The sequence below is a fragment of the Microtus oregoni genome, unplaced genomic scaffold (assembly GCF_018167655.1).
Source record: "Microtus oregoni isolate MIOR12 unplaced genomic scaffold, Mior012 000062F_ref0000492, whole genome shotgun sequence".
Lineage (NCBI taxonomy): Eukaryota > Metazoa > Chordata > Mammalia > Rodentia > Cricetidae > Microtus > Microtus oregoni.
This window is the reverse complement of record NW_024543872.1, coordinates 7,130,891-7,154,144: the sequence shown is the minus strand read 5'-3', so window position 1 is coordinate 7,154,144 and position 23,254 is coordinate 7,130,891. Positions and strand designations below refer to the sequence as shown.

The window sequence follows — 23,254 nt, the reverse complement described above, 5'->3', positions numbered from 1 at the left end:
GGCTGCTTTGAAGGAAGGCTCTGTCTTGGCTGCCACATTCTTGTTTCCCCCAGATTTTGTAAGTGGATTTTAACATGCCAGGCTCCTGGGGAGGACCTGCATATTTCCTGACTCGTTCTTATTCAAAGTGGTCTTAAAATCATCCAAAGAGCACATTGGAGCCCTGCAACCCAGTCCATGCCCTCCTGGACTTGCATTGTGGGTATTTTGGATGTGTTTTGAAGGCCAGTGTAGATGCTTATGGACCACAGCTGGGTGGGCTTGGCCAAACAAAAAGGTCACTTCACACAGACACCCTGAACAACAGGCACCCCTGGAACTCAACAAGTCAGAGTCCTACTGGGAGGGCCCCTCTCTTCCCAGAAGGGGCATTTGGGGTTAATCTGAGTGTATTGATTGTGTGTACCTGTCCAGCTCTCATGTGCAGGGAATCTGTAGAGCATGTCCAAGAGGTATTCCAGAGGTGTGGGTGTTTGTTTGGTTTGTTTCTGGTGAATGAACATCTAAGCTAGGATTATATTACCTGTCTTTAACTCCACAGAGTGCCTGACATGCAGCTGAAGGAGAGGTCAGCCTACATCAGGAATGCAGAGTGAGCTAACTGCCCTGGCACCCACACTCACTCAACACTTTCTGCCTTCCTCCCACAGGGTGTTTGGCTTCCCTGTCCACTACACAGATGTCTCCAACATGAGCCGCTTGGCGAGGCAGAGACTGCTGGGCCGATCCTGGAGCGTGCCGGTCATCCGCCACCTCTTCGCTCCACTGAAGGAATATTTTGCTTGTGTGTAAGGGACGTGGGGGCAAACTGCAGTAGTGATGATAACAAAGTTAAACAAACAAAAAACAAAACACAATAAAACACCAAGAACGAGAGGATGGAGAGAAGTATCAGCACCCAGAAGAGAAAAAGGAATTTAAAACAAACCACAGAGGAGGAAATGCCGGAGGGCTTGGCCTTGTGAAAGGGTTGGACATCATCTCTTGAGTTTTCAATGTTAATCTTCAGTCCTATTTAAAAATCAAAATAGGCCCTCCCCTTCTTCCCCTCCTTTTCCTAGGAGGTAAACCTTTTGTTTTCTACTCTTTTTCAGAGGGGTTTTCTGTTCGTTTGGGTTTTTGTTTCTTGCTGTGACTGAAACGAGGGTTATTGCAGCAAAATCAGTAACAACAGAAAGTAGTAATACCTTGGACAGGAAAGGGAGAGAGGAAAAATTCTATAAAAATTTATATATTTTTTTGTTTTTTTTTTTTTCTATATATCTTTGGTTGTCTCTAGCCTGCAGATAGGAGCACAAACAGGAACAGAATAGAGACCCTCAGGAGGCAGAGTCCCCTCCCAGCCCCTGAGCAGTCTCAACAGCACCATTCCTGGTCATGCAAAACAGAACCCAGCTAGCCGCAGGGCGCTGAGAACACCACACCAGACACTTTTCTACAGTATTTCAGGTGCCTACCATACAGGGAACCTTGAAGAAAACCAGTTTCTAGAAGCCGCTGTTACCTCTTGTTTACAGTTTATATATATACGGTAGCTCTGAGATATATATATAAAAGGTACTGATAACTACTGTACAACCCGACTTCATAACGGTGCTTTCACAACAGCGGGATGAGTAAAGACATCAGCTTCCACCCGGCCTTCTGTGCAGAGGGGTCAGCCCAGGATCGGGGAGGGAGGCAGCTCCATATCCACCCCCCATGCCCAGCCTCTCCCTGCCCAAAACAGGGTCAAGCTGAGGTGGTCAGAACCCGGGGAAGCTGAGTGTGGAGTTTATCCAGACTCGTGCAATAACCTTTGAATATAATCTAAAAGGACTGCCTTGGTAAGATGGTGTGAGAAAACTTTCCCCGCGATTTTGAATTTGTCGGCCACATGGAAGGCTCCTTGTGGGCTCAGAAATACCCAGGGTGAGGGAAAGCAGTCTGCCATTAACCCCACCTGGAGCAAATAAAAAAACATACAAAACGTGCTGGTGCTTTCGTCTAAGTTGCCTTTTGTGTGTTCTTTTATGAGGCCCCCATCGTCCCTTCTGCACAAGGCAGCTCTGGTCCTGGAATGTGATGTTTTTGGTCATCTCTACAGACTGCAGTTTCGTACTTGGAAGGCTGATGACACCTTTATTATAATTATTCTTATGGTTCTGGTTATAATTGTTTGTTTTCAGATTTTCTTTGAGAAAACAGAAACCCAACACCCTTCCCTTTAGGTTTCAAACCAAGGTGCAGGGGGGTGGGGGTGGCAGGTGCTTCTAAGGCCCAGTGGCTCTGGTGCCCTGGCTCTCACCCCTCGGGCCAGGTGGGCCACTGGGCAGTACAGCAACAAGCTAGGTGGCCAGGGCGTTCTGAGGCCCACCCTCCGGGCCAGTCACTCTTCTCTTCTTATTCTTCTTCCCCTCCTCGTAAGTCCGGTGTGTCAGGGCCGGAGGGAGGCCAGGGCAGCCTCTCTCCTAGTGTGTGTGGTTGGAATGGCGTGTGTTTCTTTTCTAGTGTTTGGTCTGACAGCTGGGCTCTCGCCTTGAGTCGGTGCCACCTGGGGCCCACCTGCTCGCACTGTGTTTCGTTCCTACCCAGGGCAGGCAGCTTGGTGTTGGCAGTGGGAAGGGAAGGTGTTTGTTGGCCCCAAGGTGAGGGCCCAATGGGCAGAGCTTGCCTGGATGGATGGAGTGTAGATATGTGGCATATAGAGATATATATTTTATAATGGGAGGGGGGACGGCACCTCCTGGGACCAGCAGGGGCTGGGAGGTGTGCTGTCAAGCACATGGTCCCAAGACCGCATCCCTAGAAAGATGGGGCCTATGATAGGCCCCATATAAATACATAGATAGGGTCATGTATAAGAAGTATACGCAGTGGGGGTTGGGGGGAGTGGGCTCTGTGTTGAGCCTGGGTCCCTCCCACAGACAGCCCCACACCAGTCAGTCAGTCTAACACGTGCACAGGAACCTGTTTCTGTCTGGACGCACACCAGGGGGCTCCTGGCACACTTCTCCCCAGGATCAGGACACTGGAGTCAGCCCATGCAGCTCTCACACTTCTGTTGCTCTGATGACAGAGAAGACTCGAAGTTGCTAGGTGCTGAAGTCAGGAAAAGGAGGAGGTTTGGTCCAAGCAGGTGCTTCCTCTAGCAGGTCTGTGTTCTATACCTTTTGCCCCTGGTGATGTCAAAGATTCTTCTGTTAGCAGCCTGTGGTTACTGACCTGCAACTCTAGGCACCAGTCAAGTCAGCCCTCAACTCCCCCTACCTATTCTCTCCAACCAGAGTCAAATTGAAATCTGTCTTGGTCACTGGGCTTCCATTGGGAAAAGAAAAAAAATAAAAATAAAAATGGGACAGGGAACCTCACCTTTGGAATAAAGCAAATTAGTAATTAGTAATAAAACCAAACAAAGGCTTTGGCTCCCTCAGTTGCTGCTCAGGAGTAAGCCCAGCTGGTGGCGTGTCACACCTTGGGCTGTGTGATCCTGCCCGCCTCTGCTCATTTTCTCTGGAGAAACTTAAGACTACAGCTAGTTCTCCCTGCTACAGCAGGTAGAGACTGTGGCCGCAGCATCCACGAGAGGGGAATGCTTGTCCCCTTCAAGTCCCTGTGCTGAATGTGACATGACGTCCTCCCTTGCTCCAGCAGGGCTCCATTCTGACCTGGAGTCCACCAGCACCGTGCAGGAGGGCTTGGGGGGGAGGAGGGCTGCCTTAGGCAGTCCAGGGTGCTCCCTCCCCCTATAGCCAATGCCAAGGTCTTCCCAGCTCTTATTGGCAGGAGTGTCTTCAAGGGCCTTCCTCTTCCACTTCTGCCCACTGCTTATGTGAAGAAGCTAGCCTTTCCCAGCGCCACCTCAGCCAGGCCTGGTGCTCCCCAGTCCTTGGGCTTAGAGTGAGGCCTCCATGATGAAGGATGTGGCATCCCCAAGGAACTGAGTTGAGGCTTCCAGGTGGGTACCCAATCCTGACGTGACAAGTTCCCTAGAGTGGATTCCTCATGGGGTGGTTTACGAGCTTTCCTCCCAGCCCATTGTGTGGGTTTGTCTCACAGTAGCGTGGAGGCACCAGTAGAGTCAGGCGCTGACCATCCCCTCCCTAGTCTTTGGGAGTGTGCCACCTTGGCACAGCTGTGATTCCCTTCCTCCAGCCTCTGTTCCAAGTGGGGCTTCTGGAATCCCGTTCAGAGGAAAGCTGCTAGGTTGCTGTGGGCACTGAGGTGGGGTTATGAGAAGCTTGTGCTGTACAGATAGGAGCTCACTGTGGATGGCTGAGGCTAGAGCCAGGTCCTGGGAGGATCCCCAGTGGGGTTCCCTGTGGGGTCTCCTTTCCAAAGAGAAGGCTTGTTTTCCCTGGAAACTAAGGTGCTAGGGACTGAGTGACAGCCTCCCTTCTGCAGGTGCCATGTGAAGCCTCGTGCCAAAGATCTGTGGCCCTTGCCCAGGGGAGGTTGCCGGTGCTAGCGCCAGGGTCACGGAACCAAGGCCTCCTGTGGAGGCACACATGCCAGCGGGGTCCAAGCTGGTGCTAATTCCTCCCCACAGGACCCAGTAAGCCTGGGAACCTGCAGTAGGCTGTATCTCTGGGGTCGGATACCCTATTAGAAAGCAAAGGGTCCCCTAAAGAGCCTGGACCTCTTCATTTTGGCAGCAGGGCTGAGTGTGGCCGCAGATAGATTGCAAGTAAGTATCCCTGAGGCTGTTGGTAAACCGCGAATGTGGATTCGGGAGTGGCAGGTAGTAGGGCAAGCCGACATTGGAAGGGCCTACCAGCCCTGATAGCATCTCTCTTCCGGGGATGCTCAGTTCCAGTCATCACGTGCTGTGTCCAGGGTAAAGCCTCTGGTTTAGGAGTTGGGGGGAGTTAAGCTGAGTCACTTTGAAAGAATGTGCTTATAGGAAAACTACAGATTGTTGGTTTCTATATTTCTTACTACTCAGTGTGTCCAGAGGAAAGTGAATTCCCAGCTCTGTTTAGATAGGTGCAGGACTGTCTTCAAGAACGATTGCTGTAGGAGCCCTGGCCCCGGGCTGTGTGAATAGCCCAGCTGAGCTTCTAAACCAGCCCATGTTTAGATCTGAGTTTGGCACTTGACTGCTCGCCATGCTTGTGATGAGGTGGGGGCGCCGAGTTGCCCCGCATGGCAAAGAACAGCTGAAGCCTCTCACCCCACTACACGGCAAAGGTGGTGTTGCTGAGTGATGAGGTTGAGTTAGAATGGCCCTTTTGACTCTTTCCCATTAGAGCAACAGTGCCAGGTCAGGGGACCGCTAAGGAAAGGGTCAGTGAGGGTCATTGTGAGCTTGTGCATGTTTGTGGTGAGAGAGCTGAGGTCTTTGGGAAATAGGGATCTTGTATGCAGGCTTCCAAGACCTGGCTAAAAGGCTCTAGCCCCAGGCACTGGAGACCAAGAAGTAGACCCAGAGGGAGAAATATGGAAGGCCCTTAGCTGGTGGGGGACTTGGCAGCTTCTCTAGGGGACCCCAGAAACTCCAGTAACTGGCTCCCCTATTGGGTGGAGCTCATCTGTGGGCTCATAGAATGGTCCTCCTAAAGCGGCCCCACCCCTGAACCTGAGGACATGAGCAGTGGTCTAAAGTCTCACCTGGTCCCATTTTACAGACTAATTTGATTGCCCAGCCCTAGAATTCTATAGAAACAACAACAAATAAAAGCTGAAATTCTTTAGAATATGCAGAGGGGAGGAGGTGACTCAACAAGGTGCTAAACACATTTTATTAAAAATATATATTGTTAAATTAAGTCTGCTGTCTGGACAATGATGTTTTGTTTTGTTTTCTTGTAGTGGAGTTTAAAAGAGACTATTATTTTACTCTGATATATTATTATTAAAAAGGCATTTTAACTTTGTACTTGAAAACTAAGTGAGCGATTTCACGTGTTTTAGCTGAGGCATCGAAGTAGCGGGTGCTCTCTCGTGGGAAATCATGTATTCATACTGCAAAATAAACTCCGTAGCTGATTTGGTAATAACGTTTACTGTTACAGGCGATTTCGCTTTGACCCCGGTGGCAGAGCGCTTTTACTCCACATTCCACGCAGCTAAGTGCAGGACCTTCCAGAATTTTCCCTCCCTTGGCCCTCTTTCTTTTTGGTTCCTCTTCCTCTCTCTCTTTTCTTATTTTTTTTTATTGTTGTTTGTTTGTTTTTTTCTGGTCCCAGCATCCTTCTACCACTGTATTTTTTTTTGTTAGGGTTGCTTCTCTATTTATTGACAATAATAATGTACATTTCACAGTCTGGTTCTGGGACAGCCAGGAAAGGCGTGGGGGCCGCACACAGCCTGCTGCACCACCCGGCGTCCCCTTGTATCTCTGTGTACGTGATGCTTGTGACATAGCTGTTGATGAAATATTAAAAAGGTCAATGCGTACAGCAGATGTAGAAAGTCTGTCAAGTTCCGCTTTCATCACATTTTTTTTTTTTGTGCCCAGAAGAATATAATAAAGCTCCTTTCTAATGTACTTGTGCTGGAGAACACTTGAATAAATGGACTGTTTTTGTGCAAAAAGAAAAACGGAAAAAAAAAAGCACCGTCATAATGTCCTTTTGTCCTGCGTCTCCTCCCCCCCCCCCCCGCTCGCCCCTCCCCATGTGACAGCTCACAGTCCTCCAGAGGGCTGAAGTACCCAAGAGGGTGCAGATAATACCAGGGGGGAGTGGATTTCTGCAGTATCGCCCGTGTGGGTGGTAACTAGGGGCTGGGACCCAAGGACGGGGAGTTTGCTCAAGCTCAGAAATAAGTTAGATGAAGTTGTCTAGAAAGGCAGCTTAACTTCCTGAAACAACAGATGTCTTGAGACCAGAGCAGGAAACAGACCAGCGGTCTGGTCAGATGACAATAGGAGGACCCAGTGGGGATTTACTTACTCCAGGGGTCCAGAGAGAAGCAGCCGGGAGAGGTAGAGAGGACTGGGGCTGGGAGAATCCTGGAAGAACCCGGGATTTAAAGGAGATATTTGCAAACGTTTGACAGGTGGCCCAAGGGCCGGGACAAGTAGCCGGGCTGTTTCTGGGCGGCTTACAGGCTCTGGCAGGGCCTTGTGGTCCCCCAAGTTGTAAGGTCTGTCTGCACATCTCCAGCAGTACCCAGCAGGCTTGACCCGGGTGCCCACGCCTAAGGATTGTTCAGGCCGTTTACTCCACCAGGCTTTGGGAGGTTAGGATGGCACGGGGGCAAACGGAAAGCCCTGCTGAATAGGTTTCCTCATGGGCACTTTTTCTCGCTTGTTTCTGTTTTTTCTTTCTTTGACAAGGTTGTAAATGTATATTTGACTTTTACGCTACTTTTTTCTTGATGTTTTTCAATGTTGATGTGGAATCTTACTTTCAAATGGCTGCATGGCATTTTCTTGTTGAATGTTTGTTTATATATATTTTATTTTCGCTATAAATAGAGCTTCAATAAACATCTTTATGTTTTGGCTTCCCCCTTTTTGTGTTTTTTTTCCCCTTGAAATAGATTTCCAGAAATGAGACCAATTGGAGAAAGTTACAGTGGACGTTTTGGTGGGTGCCCAATTCCTTCCAAGAGATCGGCAGAGAGGGTATGGGTGTCAGCTCTGAGATTCTGTCTGGCAGGAAACAAACTGGGCCCGTAGTGAGCAGTGTTCTGGATGGTATCTCAGCCTGTTCTCACAGGATCCCCAGAGCTTACATAACTCAGAATAGAGATGCTAATTTAGCTCACTGTTCTGGAGGCTGGGTCCAGAATCGGGGACCTTGGTGTTGTCATGACAGACAGGGCAGAAAATAGTTCAGACTCCCTTCATTGGGAACTTTCTCCTCAGAGGCTCTCCAATGCCGCTGCAGAGCTATAAAGAGAAGACAAACCACACAGAACCCATGGCTTACACATTAATCCCGGTGGGGAGTGTGTGTGTGTGTGTGTGTGTGTGTGTGTGTGTGTGTGTGTGTGTTTGCACATGCTAACGTCACATTGCATGACAAAGTCAGGGCACAACCTTGGGTGTGAGAAAAGCAACATGACCTGCCCCAGTCCACTATCCTGTGTGTACCCATTCCAGTGCTGGGTTGCAGGGGTGCAGCCACGCCCGGCTTTTTACATAGGTTCTTGGAATTGGATTCAGGTCCTTACACTTACACAGCAAGCAGGCTTATCCACCGAGCCATCTCCACAGCCCAAGACTTAGTTTTGAGAAGCTAGACAGTAAGGAGAAGCAGGGGGTGCGGGAGCTTGCAAATCATCTTTCCTGGTAGAATCCAGGCAGGGACAACACAGCCTCAATCTCCAAGACTGGCTCCAAGGCTCAGGAGAGAGGGAAGGCATGGAGAGGTGGGGGAGAGATAGGCATAGACATCCTTGGTTCTGAAAGCCATGCCTAAATATCTAAAGGCCATCCAAGCCTGGGTTGGGAGAGCATACTCAAGGCAAGGAGCTGCCTCTCATTTAGTTAGTAAAAACCGATTGATAGGATCTCTGTAAATTTGAGGCCAGCCTGGTCTACAGAGTGAGTTCCAGGACAGCCAGGACTACAGGACTACACAGAGAAACCTTGCCCTGACTCAAAAAACCAAAAACCAAACCAAAACAAAAACCCAAAACCTATTGGTGAAGGAAACTCCTGCTGTCCCTTGATAATTTGGAGGATCGGGGATGGGGGTGCAGAGCCAGGGCTGATGAATCACGGAAGATACCAGCTACAGTGTTGAGTGGCGCCCTATACCCCATTCCTAGGTGGTGTGTGAGGGCATACACTCCGCTACCCGGGCTGAACTTCAGTCAGCTGGGACTGGCCGGTCTCTGAACAAAAGGGGTGGGACAGGGGGCTGCCATAGCTGACCAGGAGGGAAGCTTGGAGCACGCATCAGAGCTGGTGTGGGCTTTTGCGTAATCTCTGGTCATGTGTGTGAATGGGGCCTGCCTGCGGGGACATAAGAAGATGGATGTTGCAGATGGGAGCACCTGTCAGTCATCAGGTGTCACCTGCAAGAATTCATTCTGCCTTGGCTTCAGGGCACATTGAAAGGGTAAACCCTTTCCCTCAATGGTCCTGCCCCCTTCTTGACTGGGACTCTGTGACAGGGGCAGCTGAGTTGGGAGGAAAGTCAACTTGGGGAGCTGAAGGGCAGCTGTAGGATAGTAGCTAAAATAGCATTAAAAAATGGATTTTTATTCATGTGTATGCCATGTGCATGCAGATGCCCTTGGAGGCCAGAAGAAGCGTCCGATTCCCTGGAGCCGGAGTTGCAGGCGGTGGTGCGCTGCCCCCATGTGGGTGCTGGGTACCTCTGGAAGAGCAGCAAGTGCTCCTAACTACACGTGGTTTACCAGGGTGGCAAGTTCAAGGGCAGCCTGGGCTGTCTTTGATGTGGTCTAAAAAACAAAATGCCCCTCCCCCAGGACTTTGGCTCCCCCTGACTTGCTCCCATCTTTGGCCACTTAAAAACTGGTGCTTGGCTGAGTGTGAGGGACTCACCTGCCTTTAATCCCAGCACTCAATAGGCAGAGACAGGAGGATCTCTTTGAGTTTGAGGTTATCCTGGTCTATATAACCAGTTAGTTCTAGGACAACCGGGACTATATAAAGAGATCTTACCTCAAAAACAAAACAGACAGAACACAGTGACCCTTTAATACAGTTCCTCATACTGTGGTGACCCCCCCCCCTCCCCACACACACACCATGAAATTAGCTTTGTTGTTACTTTATAATTGCAATTTTGGTACTGCTAAGAATCGTAAGGTACGGGCTGGAGGGATGATTCAGTGGTTAAGTATAAACTGCCTTGGGTGGGTTACTTAGTCTAGGGGTTGTAACCCACCCTGCAGTTCAGTAATTCCAGGTTCCCGGAGAGGTACTATCTGTAAGATAATGGGCGAGAGAGAGGAAGGAGGCCATGCTAGGTTTGTCAGAGCCTCCGTTTATTGGAGACAGGGTTACAGCTTATATAGGATAAGGAGTTGGGGGGGGGGGGCACAAGGACCTGGACTCTTGCTGCGTGGTTCACGTTGGTCACGTGGTTCACGTTGGTCACGCCAGGAAGTCACGAGTTGACACACCTAGTTCTCTAGATAGTTTGGAATGTGGGGCGGGTTCCGCTAATAGCTCTCTATTAACAGATAATTGGGTGTGGGGTAGGCTCTGTCAATAGAACGGTTCTTAATACAATTGGGGGTGTGGGGTTCTCTGCAGACTCCCCAGGGCGATGGTTCCTGTAATAATTTTAGGAGGAAACGGCTCCTGACAGTTAAGAGCATTGGCTGTTCTTCCAGAGGACCCAGGTTCAATTCCCAGCCTTCACATGGACGCTCACAATGGTCTGTAACTCCAGTTCCAGGGGATATGACATCCTTACACCAATGCACATAAAAGTGAGTTTAACTAAATTTTAAAAATAGTCATAAAGTAAATAACTGGAATGCCACTCCTGTGAAAGGGTCATTTGAGCCCAAAGGGTCGCACTGTCTAGAGACTGATAAACACCTGTTAGACCTGAGTTTGATCTTCAGAACACACATAAAAAAGCTAAATGTGAGGGGCTGGAGAGATGGCTCAGAGGTTAAGAGCATTGCCTGCTCTTCCAAAGGTCCTGAGTTCAATTCCCAGCAACTACTTGGTGGCTCACAACCATCTGTAATGAGGTCTGGTGCCCTCTTCTGGCCTTCAGGCATACACACAGACAGAATATTGTATATATTAAAAAAAAAAAAGAAGCTAGGGCTGGAGAGATGGCTCAGAGGTTAAGAGCATTGCCTGCTCTTCCAGAGGTCCTGAGTTCAATTCTCAGCAACCACATGGTGGCTCACAACCATCTGTAATGAGATCTGGCGCCCTCCTCTGGCGTGCGGGCATACATCGAGGCAGAATGTTGTATACATAATAAATAAATAAATCTTTAAAAAAAAAAAAAGCTAAATGTGGGGTCAGCAAGATGGTTCAGCAGGTAACTTGCCCAGGGCTTCAAAAGACAGGACTTCAAGAAAAAAATAATCACCATACTGTAACTGTGGTATTTTGATAATGATATTATGGATATTATTGATATTATTTGACCGACTGTGGCTGGTTCTCAGAGAGCTGTCCCTGTGCATGCCTGTGCCACCCTCGGTGGGGTTCCTGGTCTCCCCCCTCAGTAGGCAGCCTGCCCAGACTTCTGGGAAACAGGAAGATTCCCTACCCTTCCAGAAGGGTCCTGCATGCCCACCCGGCACATATCCTCATTCTGGGCAACCAAGGTCACCCTGAGACCCAGACATCAGGCCTGCAGTTGGGTGCAGTTAGCAGCCACCGAGGGTCGCAGTTGGTGAGACAGTGCCACCGTGCTCAGGCCATGTGACAGTGTGGTTGGCAGAAGGCCATGGTCTCTAGAACTCTAGTGGTTAGCTGCTTAGGACTTCCCAGGTGCCAACTCAACATTGCCCTCTCTGCTCTGCTAATTGGCTCCCAAGTATGGGGACCAGACTTGAGGAGCAGATCCAGGAGTGGGTGTAGATCCAGTGAATCTAAGCAGAAGAAATCAGACCAGTTCGGAGCCTGGCTAGGGTTCTCCATCTGTGAAATGGGCTCAATGAAGAACCTCCCCCTGGTTGTCGGGGTGTAAAATGTGTTGGGTTCTGGAAAATGGGCACCACCTTCTGGTGTTAGTATTGAGCCATTGTTTCTCCCTGGGCTAGAACTCAGTCCTGGCTCCTCTCTCTTCCTCCAGGTCCTGGCTGCCCAGTCAGACTTGGGCGGAGGAAGGAGCCCCAGCCATAGAAGGCAGGCAGGCCTCTGTCATTTTGATGGCTTCTTTCCTACCTTCCCTGCAGACTTCCCTGTGTGCTGGCTTAGTGGCCGACTTTATAGGATTTAGACTACCCATTCTAATTGCCTGGAGCCCAGCTGCCCGAGCCAGGGAAGGCAACTAGGAAGAAGGTTCCAGGCTGCAGCCCATGGTCCCTTAGGGCTATGTCCCACACCTTCCTTCATTTGCTCATTTTCCCTCTGGCTTCCCAGCCTCAGGTCCAACCTGTAGCGCCTGTCAGCCCCATCTCTGGTTCCTCATCAGGTTCCTGTGACCTCTGGCCTCTGGCTGATCAGAGCGGACCACAGTGTCACCCTGGCTGGGCCAATGAGCTCTGATGGAGGTCTGTGTGTGTCTCTTGGAATACAGACTTCTTTCTTTTCCAGTGGTAGCTGGCTTTTTCTTCTAGGAGGGGTGGCTTGGTCCCCCAGGAATGGCCACACTGGGAGTCAGCCACCCAGGCTCTCTGGTGAGTTGTAGCCTCGGCTACATTATACCATTTCAAAAAAAGCCGGGCGTTGGTGGCGCACGCCTTTAATCCCAGCACTCGGGAGGCAGAGGCAGGCGGATCTCTGTGAGTTAGAGACCAGCCTGGTCTACAGAGCTAGTTCCAGGACAGGCTCCAAAGCCACAGAGAAACCCTGTCTCGAAAAACCAAAAAAAAAAAAAAGCACTTCCCCACAAAAAACAACAACAATAAACAAAATTCCACCTTAACCCCCAAAGAAAGAAACCACTGAGACATGGGAGAAGGGGCTCTCAGGGTCAAATCTCTCAGCCACCATCTCCCTCTACATACAAGTGTGTTCATTAAAAGACAGTTCCTTAGGGCCTGTGAAATGGCTCCATGGGTAAAGGCCCTCGTGCCAATCCTGGTGACCTGAGTTCAAGTGCCAGAAGGCATGTGGTGGAAGTCGGGAGAGCCGAGACCTCCGTATGTCTGCATTGGCACGTGTGCAGCCGTGTGCCCATCTACACACAAACACATGATAAATACATGTAAAAAAAACTTAAAGACAATTCCACCATGATATACGTAGACTCACGCTGACCCGTGCCCATCTACACACAAACACATGATAAATACATGTAAAAAAAACTTAAAGACAATTCCACCATGATATACGTAGACTCACGCTGACCCATGTGTGGGACTGGAGAAGTCTGCAGGGGATGGGCTAAGGCTACTGTCTGTGTCCTGTTGTGACTGGAGGAGGTGGAGACCAGGACTAGTAGTTCAAGCCCAGTCTTGGTTACTTTTATCTAGTTTGAGGCTATACTGACCGTTTCACAAAATGTCCTCCAAGAGACAAAAATAAATAAATAAATAAATAAATAAATCCAAACCCTAACCTATAAATATCTTTTTTCCATTAAAAGAAAAAGCAAAGCCAGGGAAATGACTCAGTGTGTCAAGTGTGAGTACCCACATGAACACACACACACACACAGACACACACAGACACACACACACACACACACAATCTTAAAAGAAGGGAGGGAGGGAAAACGCAGTTTTCCACAAGAACCCTGGTCAACTCCTCTTCTTAGAGCATTTGCCAGGTTAGACTACAGCCATGACCGGTCCTTCACGGCTCACAATTAGCCCTTCCGGCTGCTTGGCTTCCAGCCAGGACTCTAAGAGCGCATGCTTATGCCTCATGTTCCTGGGCGCACTTGCATTAGCGTAAAATACACAGAAGTGGGGTTTCTGGGCTTTCTCTTAGGGCCTTTCGTGTTTTTTCACCTGATTTGTCAGAGAGCCCCTCCCCTCCCGCTCAGGCTGACTTTCTTTGCAGCCACCAAAAGTTCCCAGCTGGGCTCTCAGCTTTTGCTTCCGTAGGGAAGAACATGGAAGCCCCCACCTATTCCTGCCCACACAATGTCACGCCTGGGGTATGAGTGGCAGAATGACAGGCAGCCGGGAGCAGCTGGAGGAGCTGTCACGGCTGTCACCTTCCTCCGGGGCCTCCAGGGACACACCAGGTGAGGATAGCGCTTCTGGCTTCTCCTCTGCGAAGTCACGTGGCAGGGACAGGCAGGAACCTGCAGAGCAGGGCGGTGCTCTGTGCCCCTTCAGGCCTAGGGGAGAGGGCGGGTTTCCTTCTGGTGATGACTGGCGTTGCAGATCTGCAGCCTCAGTGGCCACCTAGGCCTCTGCAGCTGGTCCAGGGTGATGGCTGCCAGCCTCAGACTCACAGAGATCCACCGCGCGGCTTGTTTTATTTTTTAAAGGTGGGGGACGTGGCAGCTGGCAAACACCTGTAACTTCCCTTCCAGGGGATCTGACTCACTCTTTTGGCCTCCTTGGGGGTGCCAGGCAAGCATGCAGTCCACATATATGAAAGAAATATTAAATACGAGTCTCTTTTATCAAATACTTTAAAACGTGTGTCTAGGTCAGGAAATCGAAACTTTTTCTCTCCCCCACCTTTTGAAATCTTTATGCAAATGTTTGCCCCCCCCTCAAACTTTTGATTGCACAATGGGCCACAACATTCCAGGAATTTGATGGCCAGAGTAGTGGCCCCTTCCCTTTCCTCCTTCATTTCCTGTGCCTCAATTCTTTTAGGGTTTAGTCAATAAGACTGCAAGGGCAGATGGCAGCAAGTGGGGGAAAGACAGTCACCTGGGCTAGAGTAAAAACCAACTGCCCAGGTGGGCGGTGGTGGCACGTGCCTTTAATCCCAGCACTTGGGAAGCAGAGTTTTACTCTGTGAGTTTGAGGCCAGCCTGGTCTACAGAGCGAGTTCCAGGACAGGCTCCAAAGCTACACAGAGAAACCCTGTCTGGAAAAACAAAAAAAAACAAGAACCAAAAAACAAACAAACAAACAAAAAAACAACTGCCCTTCCTGGCTCTGTGATTGTTCTTTGGAGTAAACCACCTTGTGTGTTTGTTTTGTTTTTTGAGACAAAGTCTTACTGTGTAGTCCTGGCTGTCCTGGATTTCATTGTGTAGACCTGGCTAGCCTCCAACTCACAGAGATCCACCTGCCTCTGCCTCCCAGTGTTGGAATTTAAGGTGTGTACTGCCACTCCCGACTTGAGCACGCACCCTCTAGAGCACGCAGGAGTAAGCTTTTGCCTTGTCCAGACACTTCAGTTGAAGTGATGGCCTTTTTGTGTGTGTGTGTGTGTGATCTTAAGCTTATTTCTAACACATACATTCAGGTAAAATACTTATATGCATAAAATAACAATTTTTTATTTTTAAAAAGCTTTGGGGAGGGGCTGGAGAGATGGCTCAGTGGTTAAGAGCATTGCCTGCTCTTCCAAAGGTCCTGAGTTCAATTCTTGGCAACCACATGGTGGCTCACAACCATCTGTAATGAGGTCTGGTGTCCTCTTCTGGCCTGCAGACATACACACAGGCAGAATATTTCATACATAATAAATAAATAAATAAATAAATAAATAAATATTTTAAAAAATAAAAAATAAATAAAAAGCTTTGGGGAGGTAAGAGACCTCCGTGGTTGAGAGCACCTATCTGTGCTCTTTCAGGAAACCTGAGCCAGATCCCCATATCCGAGTAGAGCATCTTCCAACCACATGTAATTCCAGTTCTAGGGGACATAATGCTTTCTTCTAGCCTTCATGGACACCCACAAACACTAAACACCACACACCCAAATTAAAGTAAACAAAAAATAGAAAGGTTAAAGAAAAAAGAAGTCCCCACGGCGTAGTAAATAAAAGTGCAGAAGGCAGTCATCTCATTCACCGCCAGGCTCTAGCCTGCTGCCTGCAGCCAGCTCCCTCTATTACCCCCATCCAGGATTGTATAGTTACACTAATGTATCTATAAGTAACGTTAGCAAGACCAGCCCAGCTCTCGACTCTTGTTCTCTTGCAAGCAGTGCCAGAGCTTCTTCCAGCCACCCAATCCAGGCTGCTAGCCTCTGTCCTAGGCACCCTCCATCCTAGCCACCTTCAGTCCTAGCTTTTCTTTTCTTTTTCTTTTTGCCTTGTCGAGAAAATACCGCAGAGATCAATCCTTAGAAGTAGAATTGCTGGCTTGATTGGCGTAAGCAGTTAAAATGTTGATGACTTTTGTTAAATCACCACCCTGAAAGGCTCCAGCAATTTCCCTTTCCACAAATAATCCCACCTGCAAGAGCACTTCCCGGTGTCTTTGTTAATCATTTGACACTTTCCTCTCATCTTAATTTGTATTTTAACTGTCAAGCGTTGAGATGGGCTTCCCACGTGTCTATCCTGCATGGATCTCGGTGTCTCTGCTGGGTTCACTCTGTGTGCTTTATGGATTTCTAGTCCTTTTCCCTAGTGAAGGATATCGTCTCTCATTGTGGTGCAGATATTTCCCCCAGTTTATCTATTGTCTAGCTGTATTGCCACAAGGGCGCTTTACATTTTAAAGATTCAGATTAATGAATGCATACCGCCCCCCATAAGCTCAATGGTCCTGTTTTTTTTTTTTTTTTTTTTTTTTGAGGGTTCCATTTTGAACCCACCCGCAGTTAATTCTGATGAAAAGGAAAAGGTTTGGATCCATATTTAATTGCTCTGTGAATGGTTCCCTTTCTCCTGTGCTATTTCCCCATTGATTTAGCACCACTTTGAGAGTATTTGAAACATCCACATACAGCGAGCGGGTCCATGTCCGGTCCGGTGTGTCTCATTGATTTTTCTGCCGACTTTGGAGCTCAGACCAAGCTGCCTCAGCTTCAACCTGCTTTTGCCACCTAGTAAGATGACCCTGTTAAGAGGTTTATTGCCTCTTGTCACTTATTTATTTGCCAGATGACTTTTAGTGTTGCTTTCTTAGCCTCCTGGGAGAGCCACATAAAACATTCAAAATCACCCCACTGGCACGGGCTCTGCAGAGAGGTTGGGGTTGGAAAGGGAGGACAGGACAGAAGGTTTTGTCTATCTATGAAAATACCAGGCTTTTGCTTTTGGGCCACCAACCAGCACCCAAATCATGACAGAGGGACTTATTAGTTATGAACGCTCGGCCTAGCTTAGGCTCATATCCGGCTTGCTCACTTAATTTAAATTAACCTGTTTCTCTTTATCTGCCTTTGGCCTCAGCCTTTTCCTTCCTCCTGTGTGTCTTACTCTCACTGCTGATCGGGTCTGTCTGGCAGCTAGCTGCCTGGCTTCTGGCCCCCAGCATGTCTCTCTCTTTCTCCCTCTCTTTTTCTCTCCCCTATTTATTTATTTATTTATTTTGGTTTTTTCGAGACAGGGTTTCTCTGTGGTTTTGGAGCCTGTCCTGGAACTAGCTCTTGTAGACCAGGCTGGTCTCGAACTCACAGAGATCCGCCTGCCTCTGCCTCCCGAGTGCTGGGATTAAAGGCGTGCGCCACCACCGCCCGGCTTCTCTCCCCTATTTATTCTTTGTCCACCAGCCCCACTTATCCTTTCTCCACCTAGCTAGTGACTGTTCAGCTTTTTATCAGACCAATCAGATGTCTTAGGCAGGCAAGGGGAAACAGATACAACACATCTTTACATAATTAAATACACATCCTTACATCGTTAAACAAATGCAGCATAAACGAATGTAACACACCTTTTACACAGTTAAAGTAATATTCCACACCACAAACAAATATAACATATCTTTTTGCACAGTTAAAATAATATTCCACAGCAATACATATCTGGCAAAAATTAGGGAAGCATCTTCTCACACATACATGTTCTCACTATGTTAACCATGCTGACATCCAACAAACCCAAAGAGATATGCCTACCCCTGATGGCCTCCAGTTCTCTATGCACCAAAGATGACTGTAAACTCCCAGTCCCCCACCTACCTCCAGAATACTAGGATTACACACTTGCCTACTGCACTGGGCACAGCGCTGTTCTTTTTTGTTCCGTACAACATGTATCTTTCCGTTTATTCAAGCCTGTCATGTTCCTCAAGCCCACATCTTTCATTTAGAGAGGATTTATAAGACTCTCATTAATGAATTTCTGAACAGCTCTTCTTTGTGTTGGCATTATGAATGCGCTCTTTTCATCCAGCGTGCTTCTTAACAGGTTATTGCAAGGGATCGTTCTTTAAAAAAAAAAAGTGTTAGTCAGGATGTCTTGTAGCCCAAGCTGCCTGGGAAGTTGCTATGTCCTGAGGTTAGCCTTGAACTCCTGATCTTCCTGCCTCTCCCTCTTGAGTTACTGGGATTGCCGCAGCAGCTTCTGCCAGGGATGTGGACCCATGGTGAAGTCAGGCTGCTGATACCTCTGGTTACTGCTCTGTTCCTAGCAAGGCCCCTCGTGGGTGGACTCTGATATTGGATGTCGTGACTTTGTTGCTGGAACTCTCAGGCATGGGGTGGAGGCCGCGGAGGCAGTAATGACCATATTGAGCTCTCTCCTGCAGAGACTAAACACTCATCATTCTGCCTCATTCTGATCTGAAGAAGCAGTCACCTATGGAGGCTCTTTACTAGACAAACGGCTGAGGGCCTTTACTCAGTGGCTGCCTGTGGCCATTAAGCAATGATTTTCCTGCCAAGTATGTGACAATATAGTTTATGTCACGGAGTGAAGGTTTCAGGGCAGAGGAGCCCAGGGTGATTACAAGCAGGACTGAGAGAAGCTGTATCCTAAGTAATTCTGCTTCTAAGCTGGTGCCTGCAATGTGGGAGGTGCTCTCTATGTTCTTCAGGGAACAGAGGACCTACAAACAACAAAATTCTGTGGAAACTCCAGGAGCAGGAGGATTATAAAAATGATCTAAATAGGGCCAAGTGTGGTGGCGCACACCTTTAATCTTAGCACTTGGGAGGGAGAGGTAAGTGAGTTTGAAGCCAGCTTGGTCTACAGAGTAAGTTCCAGGATATCTAGTGCTGTTACACAGAGAAATCTTGTCTTGAAAAACCAAACCAAATCAACCAACCAAACACACAAACAAACCCCAAAGCAAAGCAAAGCAAAACAAAGCAACAAACAAACAAACACCAAAAATTTACTAAATAAGGCCGGGCGGTGGTGGTGCACACCTTTAATCCCAGCACTCAGGAGGCAGAGGCAGGTGGATCTCTGTGAGTTCGAGACCAGCCTGGTCTACAAGAGCTAGTTCCAGGACAGGCTCCAAAGCTACAGAGAAACCCTGTCTTGAAAAACAAAACACACAAAAAAATTACTAAATAAATAATAAAACCCCAACCCCCCACTTCCGCCAAAGGACAATGGGGGTGGCTCAGAGGATCAGCGTGTCCCTATGTGCCTGATACATCCAAGTTTGACCCCTGTCCCTGGAACCCACGTGAAAAATAGCTCATGTGGCTGGACTGTTACCCCAGCTCCTACACGGAGGTAGAGACCTGAGACTGTGAAGTTCATGTTCCCTGACCACGCAAGTGCAGTGTTGCGCTCATGGTGCGAGTACTTGCCCCCAAATAAACACATCTTCAAAAGATGATTTGATTTTTTTTGGTTGTTTTTATTTTTATTTATTTTTTATTTTATTTTTTGGTTTTTTACTGTAGCTTTGGAGACTGTCCTGGAACTCACTCTGTAGACCAGGCTGACCTCGAACTCACAGAGATCCACTTGCTTCTGCCTCCCAAATGCTGGGGTTAAAGGTGTGCATCACCACTGCCTGGTTTGTGGTTGTTTTTAATTTGTGTGTGTGCCAGGCGGTGGTGGCGCACGCCTTTAATCCCAGCACTCGGGAGGCAGAGGCAGGCGGATCTCTGTGAGTTCGAGACCAGCCTGGTCTACAGAGCTAGTTCCAGGACAGGCTCCAAAGCCACAGAGAAACCCTGTCTCGAAAAACCAAAAAAAAAAAAAAAAAAAATTTGTGTGTGTGTGTGTGCGTGCATGCGTGTGCATGTGTGCGCAGACGGCTTCCTAGATGTTCGATCCTCAGGAGATGGAGTTATAGGCCAAGCCATCCCACTTGGGTACTTGAAACTGAGCTCGGGTCCGCCAGAAGAGCAGCACGCGCTCTTAACCACCAAGCCATCTCTCCAGCCCTTTCGCTTCGTTTTGTTTGTATTTTGATATTTTAATCAGGGTCTTTCTATTATGTAGGTCTGGCTGTTTTGGAACTCACTACGTAGACCAGGTTGTCCTCGAATTCACAGATATCCACCTGCCTCTGCCTCCCAAGCGCTGGGATTAAAGGTGTGCTCCACAATGCCCCGTCTTATTTGGAGACGGTTTTGCTGTGTAGCCTTGTATGACCTGGAACTCATATATAGGTCAGGCTAGCAACAAGCCTGCTGTAGACTTGCGTCTACCTCCTGAGTTCTGGGGTTTGCGTACATCACACCTAGATAATGAGGTCACTGTAACAATATTGTGCTCTCTTTTGAGACAGGGTCTCGCGTAACCCAAGTTGGCCTTCATTATGTAGCCTAAGCAAGTTGGTCTTGGACTCCTGATCATCCTGCCTCAGACTTCCTAGTGTTGGGATTACAGGCGTTCGCTCCAACACCTAGTTGATGTGATTCTTTTTTCCCAAATCTCACATGTTATGTCTTCTAGTATGTCCACGAGAAAGCTAGGTTCTTTTGCCTGAGTCCAGAGGAGGCTTTGCCCTGTATGGCCACCAGGGGGCAGGGTTGATCTACTGTGGGGGATTGTAATGGCCTGCTTGAGTTCCAAACAGCTTCGGGCCTGTGGAACCTGTCTGAGATCTTCAAGGAGATAAGAATCAGCCTGTTTCCCCTCACTCAAACCGCAGCTCCGGGACTTGGGGACCCGAGCAGCAAGCGTGCCTTTCTGCGTCTTGTGTGATGAGCCCAGCTCGACCCTGGGCCAAATGCCCTCTCTGAACTCACGGTTCCCTGAGCACCAAACCCTGTTTAAGAGCTTTATCGGAGACCTTAGTGGAAAAGCCGCATCTCCTCTCTAGCGCACGCTTTAGGCTTTGCTAACCTCCAGACGGCTGCAGAAGAGCGCCTTCGTCTTTGCTAACCTCAGGACTGGTGCAGAGGAGCTTCTCCCAGAGGAGGCCTAGGCTGCCGGATCTGAACCAACCTAGAGCAACCGTCCTTTCTGCCATGAAGCTCATGGTTTGGGGTGTGTTTGTGTCTCTGTGTGTGTGTATGGATGGATGGATGAGAGGTAAATAAACATGTAACGAGGGCTCTGAAGAAAATAAATTAGGGCAAAGGAACTGAGAGAAAGGCTAGGTGTTCTAATAGGGTTTGCGTGAGTGTGTGTGTGTGTGTGTGTGTGTGTGTTCAGACATGCATGCGCATGCATGAGGAGTCCAGAGTCGAGATGTCAGGAGTCTTTTTCCATTATTCTCTACTTGATCGAGATAGGGTCTCTCATTGAAACTGGAACCCAGCAATTTGGCTAGGTTGTCTGGCCAGGAACCTCCAGAGATCAACCTGTCGCTCTCTCACCCGAGTAAGGGGACAGAGGCTCGCACTGTCTGCCACATACAGCTGTTACGCGCGGGAGCCTAGGGCTCTAAACTCACACTGGCACGGCAAACACAGTTCTGCACTGTCGCCCCAACCCCCTGGGGTGCTATTTTATACTAAGGTCAGGGAAGTCTCTCATGAGGTTGACTTTGAACAAAGGCTTCAAGGAAGTTAACCAAGAAAGACTAACGGGAAGGCTAGAGTTATGGCCAAACGGGAGAGGGCTTGGCTAGCATGCACAGAGCCTGGACTAGGTCCCCAGAACTCTGGACTGAAATGCAGAGCTCATGAAAACAAAACAGCCGTGGCAACTGGGGGAGAAGCTAGGCCAGACTACGGAGGCCATGTGGCAGCGGAGTGTTCCTGTGGAGGGGAGGGAGGGGATGGGGCGAAGAACCTGCAGAGGTGGAAGAATCCAGGGGTCCCCTGGGCCATTAGGGATAGCAGTGCCTCTTGGTCTTTCTGCTCAGTGTGTGGAGAAAGGGCCGCCGAGGTTGGAAGCCTGAACAGGAATCTCCCGCAACTATGCAACTATCCCCGTGAAAGAGAAAGGTGACTCAGTACCCAGGACACTCAGTGTTTGCTCTGTTGAACTGAGCTGCTTTGCTTCAAATCTGTGGAAATCAGAACCTCCCAATCCCTTCCAGAGCACGAGGAAGGCCCTCCCCCACCCCCACTAGAAACAAAAATCTCCACAGGAAAAGCCATCTGGAGTCACAGAGAGTCCCTGTTTCCTGCCAGGAACCATGGAGTTTGAAGCCAGAAATGCCCACAGGATGTCGAATTCCAGATCTGAAGATAGGCAGTGACTCCTGAGCGACTCCACGGACGCTAGAATGAGGGCTTGCTCCGCTGTGCACTTGGCTTTGGCTGCTGTGCCGTCTTTAGCTTCTTGCCCCCACTCTGTTCCCACAGTCCCTGGGTTGCAGCAGAGATATGCTAGTGCCTCTGGCCACAGGCTGTACCAGTCAGCAGGCCAGCTTGGCAATGCCACACTCACAACCCATGCTTGGCCTTGCTTCTGCAGGTCTCCGAGGCGGCAGCTCCTTGATCCTCTCCCTCAGCACCCAGATCAGAAATAGACACTGGCCGAGACTCATGCTTGTGTGCGATGCTGATGTGAGGGACTATTAAGCGACCTTGCACTGTCGTCCTCTGCTTCCTGCTCCAGGATGCAGCCCACAGCATCGCAGGCAGATTTATATACAGGAATCACAACGAAGAACAGAAGGCTTGTTTATATGCATGGGTGTGTGTGCGCCTGTATACGTTTATATGCACTGTGTATGTGCAGGTGATTGAGGAGGCCAGAGGGTGTTGGATCCCCTGGAACTGGAGTTACACAGATGGTTGCATGAAGCCACCTGATATGGGTGTTGGGAGCCAAAATCAGGTCCTGTACAAGAGCAGTAAATGCTCTTAACCACTGAGGCATCTCTCCAACACTGAGCAATAGGCTTTAAGGGGAATTCATGTGTGTGTGTGTACATGCAAATATTGTCATATATATATATATACATATATATATATATATATATATATATATATATATGTATATATATATATATATAGACAGGGTTTCTCTGTAGCTTCGGAGCCTGTCCTGGAACTAGCTCTTGTAGACCAGGCTGGCCTCGAACTCACAGAGATCGGTCTGCCTCTGTCTCCGGAGTGCTGGGATTAAAGGTGTGTGCCACCACTGCCCAGCTACCTACAATAAAATATAGAAGAGGAGAACAACAGCCACAACAACTAACAGCAGGCACAGCTGCATACACTGCTAGCCCTAACCTTTGGGAGGCAGAGCCAGGCAGATCTCTGTGAGTTTGAGGACAGCCTGGTCTACATAGTGAGTTCTAGGTCAGCCAGGGCTACATTTTAAGAGCATGAAAAGAGGAGAAGGAGGCGAGGGCACTGAAGAGAGAGCTCAGCACACGTCTCATCTCCAGGTCAGGAGTCTCACAACTACCTGTGATCCCCACTCCTGGGCATATATGACCCCTCTGCTCTCGACACTCAGGCACAGTCATACACACAATAATTAAGAATTTAAACTGTTTAAAACCCTTCTGAGGGGAAAAAAGTAAGCTTAGAGTCATCACATGAGCTATTGCACTTCTGGGCATGAACCCAAGAGAAC

General features: G+C 48.8%; 1 protein-coding gene across 5 annotated transcripts in view; it reads left to right on the top strand.

Annotated features, from left to right (window-relative positions):
- The window catches only part of LOC121439762 (DNA (cytosine-5)-methyltransferase 3A), a 109,070-nt gene extending 101,636 nt beyond the window's left edge, over positions 1-7,434 (top strand). For all 5 annotated transcript variants that reach the window (XM_041640380.1, XM_041640379.1, XM_041640382.1 and 2 more), the window contains one exon: positions 651-7,434. In XM_041640380.1, the coding sequence (XP_041496314.1) occupies positions 651-792 (142 nt within the window). In that variant the 3' untranslated portion in view covers positions 793-7,434. The remainder of the gene's footprint in view (positions 1-650) is intronic.
- Positions 7,435-23,254: the final 15,820 nt, after the last annotated feature.